We start from the raw sequence: 17,759 nt of genomic DNA, 5'->3' as shown, positions 1-17,759 counted from the left end.
ACAAGCCAGATTTCAGGTAACGCGATGTGACTCTCAGGTTTTTTTAACTTTGACCATCACAAAGCCTGAAGAGCAATCACACCCACTTTTATTCCTTGTGGGGTGTGGCTCAATCTTTGGCCCTCCCACGCCTCTTTCATTGCTGCGCACGCTTCTCCCTCTGACGCTGCCTGGGATCAAGCCAGGATTCATCATCCTCGCTCCCTATCTGTTGTTGTTCCGATATGCTTTCCTCCTGGCATATCCAAGCTGTTCCTCTTGGCCTTCGGATGGAACCTGAGGCATTGCCAGAGAGGAGGGTCCTGGAGAGGGAGGCCTTGTCAGTTCCTCCCCATCACCTTCTGAGTCCTCTTCCTCTGTCAGGATAGGCTCGGGAGTCGGGGTCATAACACCAGCGAAGCAAAAAGGTGGCATTCAGAGGAGACCTGGTCTTCGTCTTCGCATACAGCTTTGCTTTGGAATTCTTTTGGTACCAATAAAGGAGAATATTTGGAGCTGTAGTTGAAATGAGGGGTTTTGGTTGCTCTCTTGAGACAGCACTGATGGTGTTACCTAGTTTAAGTAATGAAATGTCTGCAAGAAAACAACCAAGCTCAGAGAGCACCCAATGCTTTTGGTTTAATTTGGGAGTGCTCAAATTGTTTCAGATGAAAGGATTCATCAGACTAACCAACTTGAGGGCTGCATTCCAAAAGTAGATTCCATCTCTGTTAGTCAGGTTACCCTTAATATTTTTTAAAGCTTCAAAAATGCAAATACAAAAAGGGTGAAATCATTCAGACCCACCCCCCACCCCCCAAATGACCTGAGTTCCTGAGGCTGCAAAAGGATGCTGTGAGTCTGTATTTTTTTGCACTCCTGATTTAAATTTTGGCTTCTTTGATCCAGGCAGAATCACCATGAACTTTGCACCAGGTTTTTTAGAAACTACAGTTCCAAAGAATCAAAATTCACTCGTGTTGGCAATTTTTTAAAGAAATGTTTCTGTTTCCTTATCTATAGTCATGTCTCAAAATGAAAAGAGTATAAACCACATGATTATGAGTTCTGCTCTCGTGTATGGTGGCAAACTAGGCTTTATGTCTAAAATGGGTCTTCCTGTTCTCTGCTTAGGCTTCGAATTCTGTCATCCAATGAGAAACTACAGCCCATTTCAATGGTATTTTCCCATCAGTTTCCTTCAATTTTTCTATAATCATTTCTTCTCATTTAATTGTAGAGAAAATGGAGCTAGGCCTCCTTTGGGGAAAGGCGGAGTTTACAAACTTTTAGAAAAAGATAGAAGTCTAATCAGATGCTTCACTCTCCCTTATCAGGCCAAGTTGCAAGTAGATTAAATACCACCCAATGGCACCGTGTCATCCTTGCTCCACATTTCATTCATATACACTTAACTGCCTCATAAATTCAGAGTAATTTGAGGGAGCTAAAAAGATTGGGGTTGGAATTTTGTGGGTGTGTTTTTAGCTTTTTGCAAGCAGGTAGAAATCACTAAATGTGTAATCCTGAAGAATGTAGCAGTATGATTGCTTGGTTGTAATAAACCAGAATTCTGCACATCGGACTGGATAAATTTCCTTTCAAATCATTTTCAAACATTTGTTCTACTTTCCATTAATAGAAATGTATGCAGTATTCCAAACAATTTATGCATCTGGGAAATGTAACTGAAACATCAAGGTAGGTTTGCAGTTCGACATATTTTGTTATGTGTGGTAACATTAAAAATCTGGGGGAAAATATGCATGTAACTTGGGAGAGCTTGCAGTAGAGTTTCTTTTCTTGTAAGTTTTGGTTTCTGTTGTTTGGAAGAAAACTGTTTCTTCTGCCTTCTATCTGAAGCTTAGGGGAATTTTCTTGGTATGCTTTGTATTGTACTGGACGTAGCATTTGGCATATTAGCCTGGCTTTGTAGATACATTTATGCAGGTCTTCTTTGCTTCCCTATAGAGGCTGATACATTTTTTTAAAAGAAGCATTTATTTCTGTTGAGAAAAAAAGAAAATGCTATAAGATGATGCTTGTTCTCAGTAGGGGTTATTTTTTAGTATGTCTATTAAAATTGTATCTTTAAAATAAACTACCCAATTGATCGCAACCCTGTTTAGTTAATCTACCAAATAAATGTTACAGACTGTGTAAAATGTATTTAATTGCCATATGTTTTCCATAAATCTGTACATAATTTTAGTGTCTTATTAAACTAATGTGTAATAGGAAATTTGATTTGAAGCAAATTGCAGAATTTTGTAGAGAACTCTCATCGTTTGCTTGTTGAAAAATGGCCCCATCAATAATGCCCAGTTTTGCAGAATATCCCAAGTGAAATGTTGTAACCTATATAAAAGTATTTAATGGCTAAATGTTATTCCAAAAATATTGAAGCAATTTTAATAAGTTTCATACGTATATAACTTTTCTACAAGATTGATAGCATCTATGTTCTGTGTAAATCAGTATTTTTCAAACTTGGCAACTTTAAGATGTATGGAGTTCAACTCCCAGAATTCTTCAGCCAGCATGAATTCTGCGCGTTGAAGTCCACTCATCTTAAAATTGCCAAGTTGGAAAAAAAACTGATATAAACTACCTCTCTTAATCTGTATCTGAGCACCAGTTCTAACCAATTTAGGACTGTCAATGCCAACTCGGGATAGCTACAATTTTCTTCAGGAGATTTCTTCAAGGGTATCCAGTTCCTGCTACTGTCTGCGTAATCTCTTTGCTTTATATATTTTTCTTTATCAACCAAGCTTTTTCCATACCCAGTACAGTATTAAATATATATCTATTGCGAATTGGTCTTAAATGTTTGATTTCCAAATCCATCAGAATAGAACCTGAGTCACTATGATTGTTGTTTATCAGCGTTAGTACCATCACTTTTAGTTTCTGTCAATAGCCAAGATCTTATCAAGGAATTTGAGAGTTGGGACTCTATGCTTATCAATACTGGACAAGAAATAAAAACTATTCCAAAATGTACTTTTCCATTTGTCACCTCCACTCTACATCCCATTTCTTTACTCTGTGTTTCAGGTTTGAAAAGCTAGCTCAGCATTGTAAAAAGGATCTGGAGATCTTACAGCTGGCACAGAAGCAAGGGTTAGATCCTCCAAGCCATCACTTTGAAGAAAGAACCTTTAAAATTGTAAGGTAGGGATAAAATTGTAAGGTAGGGATAACCAAGGGCTAAACTTCAGCAGTAATAAGATTGCAAAGCTCTTGTTCCTGTACCTTGATGAATTTTATGAATCCCTTCTGAAAAATGTGGGAGTAAACAGTCTAGAATTCTATGGCCTTCTGTATTGATATTTCTAAACCTTAAAGCTACATTTTTAAATATATACATTTCAGAGCAGAATGAAGCATTAGAAGAAATTATGTAGCTGTCAGCTAAATCCATGTTGAGTCCAAACCTTCTCTTGACAATCTCCTTGCAATTCTGTTTTATGTGCCCATAGCATGTTATGATTTTCCCCATAATTGGGATTTCAACATCTCTGTTACATTTGGTTTGGAAAACTTAAGATAAAGAAGAAAATGGAGTCATTCATATATTCTTTTAACTTGCCTTGTAGAATATTTTCAGAACTCAGTAGCACAGAAATGCATCTAATCATTGTTAGAGGAATCAATCTACCAGCTCCAGCAGGTAATTCACAGCCAACATGTAATTTGGGGGAACCTTTTTCCTTTAAGTTTGTCCCACTTGTTTTTAAATCTCTGAATTTCATGTTCAAGAACAGCTAACTCTGCAGAATGCTTCTTGCCACCTTTATATTCCTATATAAAAGTCAGCTTTAGGGAACTGAAGGGCTTTCAGATAATATGGTGGGTCAGGAAAGAAAAGAAATAAATAAAAAGTGGGATTCTCCTGTACTGACTTCATTTCATGATAACAAGCTTAAAGAAAGTTGAATATTAAGATGATGAATATTAAACTATTCCTGCTTGGGTGACTTCTAAATTCCCTTGTGGGATTGAAGAGCTATAGTAATACCTAAATTTTGAAATGCCTGTTCATACTCCAACCACCTTCAAAAATGATTTTCCAGGGGTTGGGTTTGATCTAATTATTGCAATGGGATTACTTTGACAAGAAAATATTAAAAGTACAAACACAAGTGCAGTGTCTTAAATTGGGCTGCATTGAATTACAACATCTGAAAACTACTAAAGTGGATCAGAGCCAGCAACTGCAAATGTAGCTCATAGTTATTGCTTCTAGCAGTAACTTTATAGATGTTGATCTCATGTCATCTGTAAAGGTTGAGCGCCTTAAAATTGGCAAAGTACTTGGATCTAACAAGCAAGCATCCTGATAATCCACTAATTATTGTTTTCTGTGGAATGGCTGTTGCCATGAAGAAGCTTATACTATATACTCAACTGGTTTATTCTTTTTACCCAGGAGTGACGCCTAATGATTTGGATGCCGTTGTGAAATTTGAATTTCATTATCCTAATACAGTAGGTATACAAACTTACAATCAAGGCCTCTGTTAGCCTCTTGAGTATTTATTACATGCCAAATCTAGGAATTGTTATTTTTTTCTGGGTATTCAAACATACAAACTCTGGAGAGTGAATATAAATAGTAAATACGGATTCATACTTTTCTCCTCCACAGCCTGATTGACAGGATAATGCTGATGAGCATAGCAATAGCACTTAGACTTATATACTGCTTCATAGTGTTTTACAGCCCTCTCTAAGTGGTTTAGAGAGTCAGCATATTGCCCCCAACAATCTGGGTCCTCATTTTACCTACCTCGGAAGGATGGAAGGCTGAGTCAACCTTGAGCCTGGTGAGATTCGAACTGCCAAACCTGCTAGCAATCGGCAGTCAGCAGAAATCAGCCTGCAACAACTGGACTTCCTTGGTTTTTCCTTGAAAATGGTTTGCTTCTCATCCAAGAAGCTTCTTCTGAAGATGCTTCTTGTATGAGGAGAGAAATGTTTTCAAGGGAAAAAAACAAACCAAGGAAGTCCAGAGTTGCCTTTTGAAAAGCACCTTTGTGACATATCCAGATTACAGAAGAACACCAGGAGAATACTGAGTAAGATTTGGGAAAAGAGAAGCAATTTTCATCATCAGTGGGGAACTTGAGAAAAGAAACAATGCTGGAAATAAGAAAGATTACTCGTGGTGAAAAGAAAGCAAGAAAGAAGGTTATAGGATGCAGCCAAATAAGAAAAAAAAAAAAAGACAATAGGGTAATAAGCCAAGTGATGCTGTCAGGAAACTTTCTCAGAAGCCAGAGATAGTGGGGGCCTGGAGAGGGAAGGAAGATTTAGTGATATGAATTCTAGGACCTCTCAGAAGGCAGAACTTGCAATTTTGTCCCTGAGTGGGAAGCACTTCTCCAGTTAGAACTGGTATACATTTGGCAGGACATTCAGTCAGTCAGTCATATTCATTCATTCATTCATTCATTCATTCATTCATTCATTCATTCATTCATTCATTTGACTGGTTTGCTGTCCATCTTGTCTATATAACTGAAGACTTATCAATGTCCCTCAGTTGATGTGGGCTTTCATGTGCTGTGGGCTGGGTTATTTACCAGAATGTCTGTTTGAAATTATTCATATACATTCTAAAAGATCTAGAAGAGTGGGCATACCCAGATTCTTTCTATCTACAAATAACAACCCAACAACCATATATTTCATGGTTGATATACAATCACTTCATCCTGCTAGAATATTCCATGCTTTCTTTTGATTTGAAATGTAAGAAAAAAATAAGGCTGCACTCTAGCCAGTGTTCAGTAGCTTCCCTCCCTTCACTGGTTTTTGGAAGCGCTTAATCAGCCCTGGACTATGAGACACTCTTCTCAATTCACAGGTCACTATTTTTAGCCTCTTCAATGAATTATAGACATTTTGCTTACGCCACTGTGGTTCATTTTTCCAGAATAAAAACATACAAAATCTTACTAATCTATCATGCTGAGGTACGGGTTAGTTTAGTTGCTTCTTAAATAAATATTTTTACTTGTATTTCTTTTTTTCCCAAAACCAGGAACAAGCTCAGAAAAGCAAAACATCAGTGGTTAAAAATACCAACTGCCCAGGTGTGTGCATTGGGTTTTCTTTTACATTTGATGAGAAGCAGAGCCTTCTAATGAATTGTTATTTCAGAACCAGGTGAAAGGGATAATTCTGTTTTACCATCAGCTCTGTTAACCGAATATTGTTGACTGCAGCCTTTCCTAACCTGGCATCCCTTCCAGAGGTTTTCATTTTAAAAATCTGAGTCAAGACCTGTTGATGTCAGAAGCAAAGCTTAAATGAAATCCTTTTAACTGGAGATCATTTAGCCTTAGGCTTGAGATCTTGTACGGGTTATAGGACTTTAGCAGGTGTTCTATGATTCTTACAGCTATTTAGCATAAATCTTATAGCCTAGAATCGCCTTAATAAGATGGGTGGCATAGAAGTCTAATAATAAATAAATCCTATAGCATGTCTTTTAAAAAATTGCTTAGATTTATAAAGATCAAAGTGATGTCACTCCGCTTGTATTTCAGATGTTTAGATGTTTATGGAATAACATTAAGCTAAAAAATAAGGTAAAATTAAGGTACAGTCCAGAAGCTCAGGGGATCCCAGGTTATACAAATCGTGATAACTTTGATTCCTTAAGCAATCATTTTTCTGCATAGGCAACATGGCACTTTCATTGGGTCATACATGAAAATATAAACGTGAAAATACCAGCTTTTGCAAGGATTCCTGAAATGGATTCCTTGTTTAACCTGGGAACTGCCTGTGGAAATATGATGTTGTTTAAGTTGCAGAACTGAACTAAACTCATAGTCATGCCGTGCAAAGTGGCAAAATATCTGTTTCTTTTGGACCACTGGCTACATGTTCTGCTGGAGATCTGAATGACTCCAGAACCTTTTAACTGTTCCAGGTATTTTATTTTCTGCAACTTTCTTTAAACTTGTAGAATATAATCAGCTCTTCAAGTTGACCATTAATCGCAATCACAGAGGTTTTCGAAGAGCAATTCAAACCAAAGGAATCAAATTTGAGATTTTTCACAAAGGGTAAGTGTTCATGTCCAGGGGAGGGCAAATCAGTTAGTTGTATGAAACAGAACCAAAATGTTATGTTTGAAAAAAAGGGGGACACATTCTGTGACTATTGACTTTTGGAAGTTCGGCTGTGCGTCAAGGAAAACAGGCAGAGGATAATCTTTATGGTATAGTCAATCAAGAGTGGACAGTTAGATGGGTGGAATATACAGTTAATAACATAAAAAGAACTAAGGTGCTTGACATTGTTCTGAAAGGAATCCATCCCAACAAGCCAAGTTGTAAAATGTTTCCACCAAGTCCCAGCCCCTAGCTCTGTGTATGTGTGAAAGAGAGAAAGAGAATGTGAATGAGAGGGGGGGGAGGAGGAAGGAAAGGGAAAGGACCGCTCATGTCTATTTCTCCTAACCCATTTGGCAGTAAACTGTGACCATTATTAGCATAAAACATGCAGTTGGTCAGCTTTCTTCTAGTTCCCTGTATTTTATAGCCATATTTGAGTCCAAAGAAATTAATGAACCAAAGATTGTCATTTCATGTCCTGAATGAGTATAGAATGTTGTTGCTGCTTCCCACCCCAGTTGTTATAGGAGCTTAATTCTGGTTTTGATTATTTCCTTTCCCCAGGTCCTTTTTCAGGAGTGACAAGCAAGTGGGAGCAGCACATTTGAAACTTGACAAATTGGAATCTGAATGTGAAATTAGAGAGATCGTTGAGGTACAGTGCCAAGCTTTTTGAACAGAACTATATTAAAATGTATTTTCTTTGTATCATTTTGTATTCTGAAGATATTCTATAAAATGGGATTTTTATCCTTGGCAGTTCATTGATAACGTTTTTCCTCATTCCCTTACATTGTCTTTGCCTATATGCTGATTCCAAAATAATTGGAGAATTTATCCATGTCTTTATGTGGACAAGAAAATCTATTGTAATTTTCAAATAATGTTTGTGTTGAGTGGCTTGGTACAAGAATGAAAGAATTATGTGCTAGCCAACATAGTTCACTTTCCTTAATCACATCATCTGCATATTTCTGTGCAAACTAAATGCAGAAGTTGACTAGAAAATCAAATCACAATCCATACTATATATAGAATTGGACATCTTAATGTGATACATTAGTAGATATTTTGTTTCCAAAAAAGATTTCTGATATAGTTGTTCATTAATCTGTAAAATGCTTTAGTGTGTTCAAAGCCATTTCAATTATCTTGGAATTTTGTTGTTTTGTTTCAATTATGTCTTTTCTGTCTTAAGGTTTTGGACAGTAGGAAGCCTACTGGAGGCAAACTAGAAGTAAAAGTAAGACTTAGGGAGCCACTTACTGGGCAAGATCTTCAGACAATTACAGAAAACTGGCTAGTCCTTGAACACTAATTCTGCTCAAGGTAGAAGTGTTTATCTTTTCTCTGTAACCCTATAGGTGGGTCCAGTCTTTTACTTGGAATAAGTGTTTTTCATATGCAGATCTGTAACTTCACTTTTTTTATTTAAAAATACTTTTAGCTTGTATGTTTTTATCATTTCTCTACTACTAAACTCTAAAAAACACCCAAGTAAATTATTCAAGTGGATCACTGCTATCCAACATCAAGCAGTGATAATGCAGTCAGATATATTGTTAGAGATACATGTAAGGAAGTAATTAAAATTTCCCACTACAAATAATTTTTATGGAATTGCTTTTGAATTGTATGGTGGAAAGTCAGCTATTTTTATTTACAGTCATAGGATATTTCTTTATTATTCTCTTATTTATAAAACTATGCTGACTTTTTCTTCCCTGCACCCACAGATCCAGGAATGCTAAAAGCTGCAGAATGGACTTTACATGGAGTTTCTGCAAGCACCAAAGATGTTCAGTGAATGCACTACTAAACATAACATCTTTATTTTCATAACTATCATATAGTATGAGTTGGTAAGCTTTGTAAGTCTACTACTAGGAATGAAGGTACTGATACACAAAGAGACTGACCTATTTTAACCTTTCTTGAGGCTAAAATTGTTGGTAATACATAAATGGTACTTGTTAATGTGACTGCTGACTTGAGCAAACAAAGGACATGTTGGTAAGTGTGGAGAAAAAAGTTTAATAAATAGCAGTATAATTAAGATACGATGCAGCTCCAGTGTTATATAACCTGCAATTAAGATGTGTTTCCGACCCATGGAATAAATGGATAGTCTTGTTTACTGAAGTGTAGGTTAAGCAGCTGTGATTGTATCTCTTTAAATTGCCTGCAATGAAGATATTAAGTTACTGTACATCTCTTCATATATGCATCCATGTTGCTCAAGTGTGACTAGAGCACAAAACTTTTCAAAGGGGAGCCTGTATCAAATGTGAGATAGTTAATAGTTCCTTTTTAAATTCTCATTTGTATTCCTTTTGCTCTTCTGTCAACCGAGGCGGGAGTAAAACTGTTTACTGTTTAATATCAAGATTTTGATCTTGCTTCAGCAAATACAGTAGATACAGAACAATTGGACTGAAAGTGCAAGACAATTGTTGCCTGCCCCCTAAATAGAACAAGCAACTAGGGATCCAAATTATCTTTCTTTTTCTCCAGTTTCATGGCTTCCAGCAAGGGAGTTGCAGAGGATTTCCACAATATGTGTGTGATTTCATACATACACTTAAGTCTGCCATGCAGCCAGCATTCATTTCTGTCTTAAATCAGTGGAGACAATGCAGCATTCTGTTGTAATTTTAATAAATTTAATATACAAAACTACATGTTGAAAATAAAAATATAATATGCAGTCTTTGCAGTGTTAACTGAATTTTAAAAGTACATTTTTTTTCTTTAAACAAGTACTCGGTTCTTAACAATATGATAATCTTAAAGTCATTTAAAGGCTGTGGTTGAAGCAAACCAGTCAATAGAATTTTGCACAAACATAGCCCAAACAAATGATTTTCTGCAGAGGGATGAAAAGTTCAACCTTTCTCCATTTGTCAATAACTTTAATGCAAAGCTAAGTTACTGAAAAGCTTGCTTCTATGGTGAAACTGGGATGCAGCTAATAAAGTAAGAATCTACAGCAGTTGTAAAGAGCAATTGTATTAACTTTGGCAATTCAGCCTGTAAAACAATGCTATTGCAGAGGAAAGCTTATAAGGAACTTGAGTTTATGTGCAAGGAAAAGAAAGAACAAGAAACTTAAAATTGCTTTGCAAGACCCTTGTTTTGCACATGATTTCACAGGTGCTCATTAATGTCTGTCCAATACCCTCTTGCGTGGCTATACATTGAACAACATATATAGGTGTAGCATTACATGACCTATTTATGGGGCTAACCTTTAATTGTTAGAAGATTCATTTTCTGTCCTTCAGTTCGAGGCTTTGATCTAATTCCCTTGTCATCTTTTCTGCTAGTTGCAGTTTAGCATCAGCTGTGTTATTTTTTTTTACAAATTTAAGGATGCAGAGGCAATTCATTCTAAAATGAAATCTACACATGTTCATGTATATGGCTATCTACAGAGAAAAATTAGTTATAGCTGCCACTGTTTTCCATACTTGAATTGCAATATAAATTTGCTAGTCCATTGTCTAATCTTCATTTAGTAAAAGGTCAGTCTTTTATCTCCTTGCACATGGATGATAACTACTCATTTGGATAGCACTGTCCAAATGATATCTGAATTTATTTTCTCAATCTTTTGACAACTTTCTGCTTGTTACTGTTTTCTCAGGAAATGTAGTGTTAACAGGAAAATGCTCACATTCTCTTGCTGACTGTCACTGCCAGCTTGATATGTTTTCGCAAGAAGATTCAACCTGCTTGTCTGCTCAGAGTTCAGTTCCAGTGAGGCAAGGTGCAAGCTTTCTAACTTGCAGCTAAAGCAAATCATGGAACAGTAGGCAAACTTGCTAGAATTCTCAGAGGATAGCTTTATATAGTGGTGCTACTATAAAGTGCAAGGTTAATGCTATGGACTGTTTAAATAGAATACACACCTATCAAACAAAATTAAAAAGTGTGTTCCTTTAAAAGAAGATCAGCTGAAAAGAACAGCAATTTCATGTAGTTGCTCATTTAAGATTGAAGAAACCTGCCAAAGGCATAAGACTTACTAAAGTGCAGAAAAGAAAAGAAAACTCTTACGGCAGATTTGCCAATTTCATTCTTAAATGAGACAAAAAAAAGAAAAAGGTAAAGCACATAAAATGCAAGCTTAATTTACATACAATTTTTGGAAAGATTTCTGCTTTGGGCAGATGTAAAAGGTATCTTCCTGATCTGTGTCTTTCTTTCTGAACCTCTCTGAAGAATAGCCCAGCATGTCCTGGAGGTACGCTGACCAATAAAGTGGTCACAATAATGTAAACAATATATTTTAAATGTCTAGAGAAATTAACCATAAACAGCAGTAGAATGAGGTCAGAATGGAGGTCTTGATTGTTTCTCCATAATAAGTTTATCTACAAAAATTACATGTTGACACATGTCTTTTCCTTATTCCCCAAGTGGTCTCTGCATTCTTTTGAGCATCAAAATACATGACTGCAATTGCCTTAAAACATGACCATTACTGGTTTCTATTTCTATTCATAACAGATGTGTGTTAGCTGCAAAGATAGCATAGCCATTTTTTGTAACATAGAAGCTGCCCTGATCCTGTTTGTTGACAAATGCATAGACAATTCAGAATTATGGAACAACTGTTCTCACCCACCCACCCCACCCAACCCCTCACAATAGTGTTAACTAAAAGCTTAATTTTCCAGTTTTAAAGTGCAAATGATTCAGATACAACTGCTGCTGGAACAGGTCTGAAAGAAAATGAAGTCCTTTTATGAGATGTTTTCCAGAATATAAAAAATAAGCTCCATTATAACTGGGCCCTCGCTCAGCTGGCATGCCCCTCCATGAATCACTGGAACTAAGGCACTGTCCAGATCATTCATGTACTGAACAGGCAGTGGCTGGCCATTGCTCCCAGCCTGGTAGCCAACCTAAAAAGAAAGAAAATAACATGCTTTTGAGCGGGTAGGACAAGAGCATCAAGAAACATTATTTATTTCACAATATTTAGAGATCAACCCAATCCTACAGGCTTTGGGTAGTTTATAGGTTAAGAAACAAGTGAAAGCAAAATAAAAATAAAATAGTTGCATAGATATTTATTGGGGGGGGGGATGATTTTACTTATTGTCTGAAGCATCAGAATTTGGTCAGGAATAGTGAGCCTTTAGAAGAGATGTTCAAATTATAATACTGTATCAAAAATAAACTTTAGCTGAGTTTCCAGAAATATAATATTGTAGGCAAATGAAACTAAAGCATATCAATATTGAAAATGTGGGCTCTAAAGTGATAGCACTACCAAAAGAGATATACATCAAATAAAGAGGGAATAAAGAGTGTAGAAAAGCTGATGACATAGTTTCCTGTAGGCATCCTTGACTTATGACCACATTGGGACCGGAATTTCTGTCATTGAGCGGTGCAATTATGCGAGTCATTTAACAAGCGCGATCATTGCAAAAAAGATAGTAAAAATATGACTAATTTAGCTATCCCTTTTGTCATAGTGGTTAAGTCAATCATTGAGGTCATTAAATGAATCACACAGTCATTAAGTGAATCCAGCGTCCTTCATTGATTTTGCCAAAAGCTGGCTGCAAAGGTCACAAATGCCAATCACATGACCCTAGGACACTGCAATTGTCACAAAATCGTGCAGGTTGCCAAATGTCCTAATACAATCACATGACTGCAGGGACACTGTGACAATCATAAGTGTGAGAACCAATTTTAAGTCACTTTTTCCATCACTATTGAAACTTTGAATATTCTCTAAACAAACAATCATGTCAAAAACTACCTGTAAGTATTATAGACAAAAATTATTTCAGAAAGAGGCCTCAAAATTATGCATATCATGAATACAACATAATTAGAGGTGGAGTTACTAATATGGATATATACTCTAATTAAAGGCACTGGTCAGCTTCAAAGGGAGTTGGAATTGACACTGCACTGTATGCATTACTCATTATGGCGTCAAGCATATTAATATTTCTGTTATTCATTATAGGAATCATACTTTTATCATATTTCTGTGAAAGTCTGAAAAATGGTGCCACTGTTTTAAAGAATCCACTCATTAAAGTTAATGTGGGCCATAAACCAAAAGCAGGCAGAAGCCTAAAAAATTCAAGCTACTTTAATAAACATCAGAGAATTTTGGCATTTGTCCAAGGTCCAAAACTCTTCTGAAGCATTCTTAAAATATGTACAATTTTATTACTGATACTAGATCAATTATCTTTTGGTCCTGATCTTACAGTCTGCCTCATCCCTCTCCTCTAGCAAGGAACCTCCAGCGGATCCTATTCATTAAACAAATAACAAAAATTCTTTTATTCATGTGCTCATACCAAATCGGCAAAAAGAATTTCCTCCAGAATTGTTACTTACTTGATCAGTATCGAGTGTAACTCGTAGACCCAGCTTGGTCATTCCATCTTCTTTCAGCAGCTTCAGGTGTGGGCATAAGGCCAGGCAGAAAGCCTTAGCCACATTCTCAGTCAGTCTGCTGTGATCTGCTGGGTCACTCAGACCATTATGTTGGTCATCATTTTCCAAAAAGAAAACCTTAGCAAAAAAAGAAGTGTTCCATATGTCAGCCCCAATAAATACAATTTTTTATAATGCAGCATTACAACACTAGTTGTATATCGGAGTATATCGCTGTATATCAGTGATTGCATGACCTCTGTTGATGCCATATGCTAAATAAACAACAGCAATTTGGCAACTGAAAAACATTGACAATTTTTTAAAAATAATTCAGTTAATGGCAAGTGCAGTCTAAGAAATGAAATAAAGAGGACAGAGTAAATATGAGGCATCATGTAGTGAAATAAGATGACTCAAATGTCTTAATGTTAGAATAAAATCATTTTACTTATTTTTTATAGACATTGTGGCACATCAAGATAGCTTTCACAATGATAAATGAAAGCTTGCCTTTAAAAATAATTACATTTCTGTTCAAGGCATCTGTTCATACCATTAGTATTATGGAAGAAAAGAAATTAGAAGATAAACCTGTCTTTAAAAGTGACCTTAATAAAATTTTATAGCTGTAGTTATGATACACAAGTGTGCTTGCAGCCATTCCAAACCACACACAAATCATTTCTCATAAATAAATATTAAGAAGGAATTTGTTCACATTCAACTGTAGAATAATTGGTGGATTATGATGCAAAATCTCTATTTCTGATATCAAAGGAAGGGATTTTTCCATATAAGTATCTTTGTAAAATGTATTAATTTATTGTTGCAATTATGTACTATCTTTTTCTCTTCAAAGCTTAAGGCAGCATACATGGCGATATACCCTGATAATTATATGAAGCAGATTAAGCTGATAAAAGTCTACCTCACAATCAACCAATGAGCTGTGGTGGTGCAGTGGTTAGAATGCAATTCTGTAGACTACAATCATTGCTCACTCCAGGAGTTTGACTGGCTCAAGGGTGACTCAGCCTTCCATCCTTCCAAGGTCGATAAAATGAGGACCCAGATTGCTGGGGGCAATATGCTGGCTCTGTAAACCACTTAGAGAGGACTGTAAAGCGGTATATAAATCTAAGAGCTATTGCTACTGCTATCACGTAAGGACTTGAATGCGCATCTTCCAGGTCAAGTCCAACATATTAACTACAACACTGCACTGGCTCTCATATATATGAGTTATGATCACATAATAGTAAAGATTCTAGCTGTTACATACAAAGCAATGTGATTTCCTCACCTCTGTCCACCTAATGACCTTCCCATTTGCTTTATATTCTGATCCATGGAATATCTTCACACTTATTATAGACTCCATAGATTTCCCATCAATAGGACTTACAACACTAGAATGTGGAAGGAAGAGACAGCTCTATTAGCAGTAGGACTTAATACATTGCTTTAAGTCCTGTCTTCATATGCTTAAGTAATTATCAATGCTGGTCCAATTTAAAAAACAATGTAAAACACTAGATCTCTATCAAGATAAATTAATATAAAAGAATAATGAAGCGTAATGAAATAGCAGTTAAAACATGCTACATATTTATAATAGCTTATCTGAAGTATCACCAGACAGTTTTTACGTGAAACAACTTTCATCCAAGCACCCATTTCTGGTCATGCAAATGTGGTCTTAAAGTGCTTAAACATATATTATAGAAGCGCCAAAAACCATCCACACAACTGTTAAAAGCATGGTTGTATCTCTGCTGTATATGAGAAATTCTCTGAGAGAATCTTTAACAACGTCTTGGCTATTCTAGTTTAAACCCTCCCTCCCCCAACACACACATATACACACAAAATATATGTACTATAGATTAGTAAATGAAGCTACTGGCTTTGAATGTAGGCTTTAAACATGGACAGTATATGAAATGTCATATAAGAAACATTATCTAAGTTAATCTAAATATTCCAACGAGCATGCCCTATCAGGAAACACAACTCCTCTGGCTGGGTAAAAAAACAAAACAAAAACAGGTTAGTACACACTATTCAGACATTCCTACTATCCAATTTATTTCTCCTTTTGGCTATGCAGGAAGTAGCATTATGTACAGGCAGATTCCTGTTGGTTCACATGATAATTATAACTCAGCATTATATGTGAAGCAATTCAATAAAACCAAATAAAACAAAAAGTTGTTAAGGTACCCTTTGTTGAAGTTTTTATCATCATCCACCCACTGAATATGCACATGTTCTTGAGGTTCTTCAGCATCCATTTTTCCACAAGAAATTGTAAAGTCTTTCATCTCCCTCAGAGCTTGCCTCAGGGAGTCCATATTTTCAGCTGTTATCTGTACCATCACACCATCTACATATGAAAAGATAAGCACTTAACAAAATTCCACCAATATATTGTTGGAATGGCATGTAAAGTATGAAAAAGGAGAGCCTAATATCCTGACTTTCACAAATGTCATGTAGTACCGTGTTTCCCCTAAAATAAGACCCTGTCTTATATTTTTTTGAACCCTGAAATAAGCGCTTGGCCTTATTGCCATGTGCTCAAAAGCCCGATTGGGTTTATTATCAGGGAATGTCTTATTTTGGGGGAAACGGTATTATACAGATGGAGAACCAGTTTGGCATGGTGGTTAAGGTATCAGGCTAGAAAGTGGGACCTCACGTGTTGAATTTGCGTAAAAAACATTAAAGAACATTAAAAATTAAGAACAATAAATAGGCTATATTAATTTCTATTATTACCTGAATCTACTCTTAAGCTTTATATTCATCTTTAAAGAAATGGCAGATTTGGTAAAGTAAGAATAATGCAGAATTTTAAAATATATTTAATCCTTCATTAAGCAATTGTTTGTCTAAAATCAGTCTTTTTTATAGAGTAAGACTTTGATTTTAGACAAATAATTTCTTAATATATCTTTTATATTAAAATATCTTTTATAGAGTCATTAGTGACCATTTACATCTATTTTTGTGAACCTGAAATAGTATCCATGCCTCTAATATAGTACTATACACTTTGACAAGAATTTGAAAGCTGAACTGGATTAGACTCTAGAAAAACATCATTCTACAGGGGTGGTTAAAAAAAATAGTGTGTAATCTGTAAACCTTTATCATTGTGCAATTGTTAATTGTTATTTTTTATTTTTTTATTTTTTATTAAATTTCTATACCGCCCTTCTCCCGAAGGACTCAGGGCAGTGAACAGCCAGAAAATAAAACACAGGAAATACAAAATCTAAAATAAATTAAAACAAATTAAATAATTTAGGCTGAATTTTAAAATACCCCATAATTAAACAGATTAAAAATTTATGTTTAAAATTTAAATTTAAAAGAGGAGATGATTTAGGCCAGGCCAGCTTGATGAAATAAAAACGTTTTAAGCGCGCGACGGAAGGTGCGAAGATCCGGGATCCTCCGTATCTCCGTGGGGAGCTTGTTCCAGATCGTAGGTGCCCCCACAGAGAAGGCTCCCCCCTGGGGGCCGCCAGCCGACATTGTTTGGCCGAGGAGCCCCTCTCTATGGGAGCCTACTGGCCGGTGGGAGGCTATTGGTGGTAGCAGGCGGTCCCGTAGATAACCAGGTCCTAAGCCATGGAGCGCTTTAAAGGTAGGTATTGGCTTGCTTTTTTATGAAACCTGTTTTGCAAAGTAGTTTACTTATACTTTTATAAATAAACAAATAAAGGACAGAAATCTTACCTTCTACAATACTGGACTTTGCAAGATAGCCTGAAGATGATTTTAAAGCTCCACTAAATACAAAGAAGCTGGCTCCAGTCACTGCAACAATGAGACAGAGTAAAATGTAAATATAAAACGTCCATTTAATTTAATACCAAAACAATGAACAATCCAAACAAAAAATAAATTATGCAACTACTATGTTTAAACAAAAATATAAACTACATATTTTAGGCAAACGGAAATGTTATGGGAAATTTGAGAGTTAAAGGATACTTGATCACAATTAATTCATTTTACATTCTGTTTTGCAAGATCTACATTTATTATTGTGTTCTCCACTCCATACCGAAAGGTTTTTGTAGTGTTGAAGAACTTACTAGTTTGGGTCATGAACCCACATGCAAAAATTTGCTCAGAGAAAGACTACAAAAAAATAATACACAAACTTATAAATTCTATTAGAGAAAGATAGCACAAGTCTTATTCTGGCAA

General features: G+C 35.9%; 2 protein-coding genes across 8 annotated transcripts in view; one reads left to right on the top strand and one right to left on the bottom strand.

Moving 5' to 3' along the window:
• Positions 1 to 9,825, top strand: part of CC2D1B (coiled-coil and C2 domain containing 1B) — a 30,437-nt gene extending 20,612 nt beyond the window's left edge. For all 3 annotated transcript variants that reach the window (XM_034415079.3, XM_034415080.3, XM_087891073.1), the window contains 9 exons: positions 1,622 to 1,680; positions 3,040 to 3,156; positions 3,582 to 3,655; positions 4,415 to 4,473; positions 6,032 to 6,083; positions 6,965 to 7,064; positions 7,680 to 7,770; positions 8,314 to 8,444; positions 8,852 to 9,825. In XM_034415079.3, the coding sequence (XP_034270970.1) occupies positions 1,622 to 1,680; positions 3,040 to 3,156; positions 3,582 to 3,655; positions 4,415 to 4,473; positions 6,032 to 6,083; positions 6,965 to 7,064; positions 7,680 to 7,770; positions 8,314 to 8,433 (672 nt within the window). In that variant the 3' untranslated portion in view covers positions 8,434 to 8,444; positions 8,852 to 9,825. The remainder of the gene's footprint in view (positions 1 to 1,621; positions 1,681 to 3,039; positions 3,157 to 3,581; positions 3,656 to 4,414; positions 4,474 to 6,031; positions 6,084 to 6,964; positions 7,065 to 7,679; positions 7,771 to 8,313; positions 8,445 to 8,851) is intronic.
• The window catches only part of ZFYVE9 (zinc finger FYVE-type containing 9), a 51,534-nt gene continuing 43,531 nt past the window's right edge, over positions 9,757 to 17,759 (bottom strand). For all 5 annotated transcript variants that reach the window (XM_087891071.1, XM_087891069.1, XM_087891070.1 and 2 more), the window contains 5 exons: positions 17,283 to 17,363; positions 15,759 to 15,921; positions 14,839 to 14,944; positions 13,494 to 13,670; positions 9,757 to 12,025 (listed from right to left, as the gene is read on the bottom strand). In XM_087891071.1, the coding sequence (XP_087747197.1) occupies positions 11,864 to 12,025; positions 13,494 to 13,670; positions 14,839 to 14,944; positions 15,759 to 15,921; positions 17,283 to 17,363 (689 nt within the window). In that variant the 3' untranslated portion in view covers positions 9,757 to 11,863. The remainder of the gene's footprint in view (positions 12,026 to 13,493; positions 13,671 to 14,838; positions 14,945 to 15,758; positions 15,922 to 17,282; positions 17,364 to 17,759) is intronic.

The sequence above is a fragment of the Pantherophis guttatus genome, chromosome 3, assembly GCF_059756535.1.
Source record: "Pantherophis guttatus breed Tessera chromosome 3, ASM5975653v1, whole genome shotgun sequence".
Classification (NCBI taxonomy): Eukaryota; Metazoa; Chordata; class Lepidosauria; order Squamata; family Colubridae; genus Pantherophis; species Pantherophis guttatus.
This window is presented reverse-complemented; position numbering and strand designations above follow the sequence as displayed.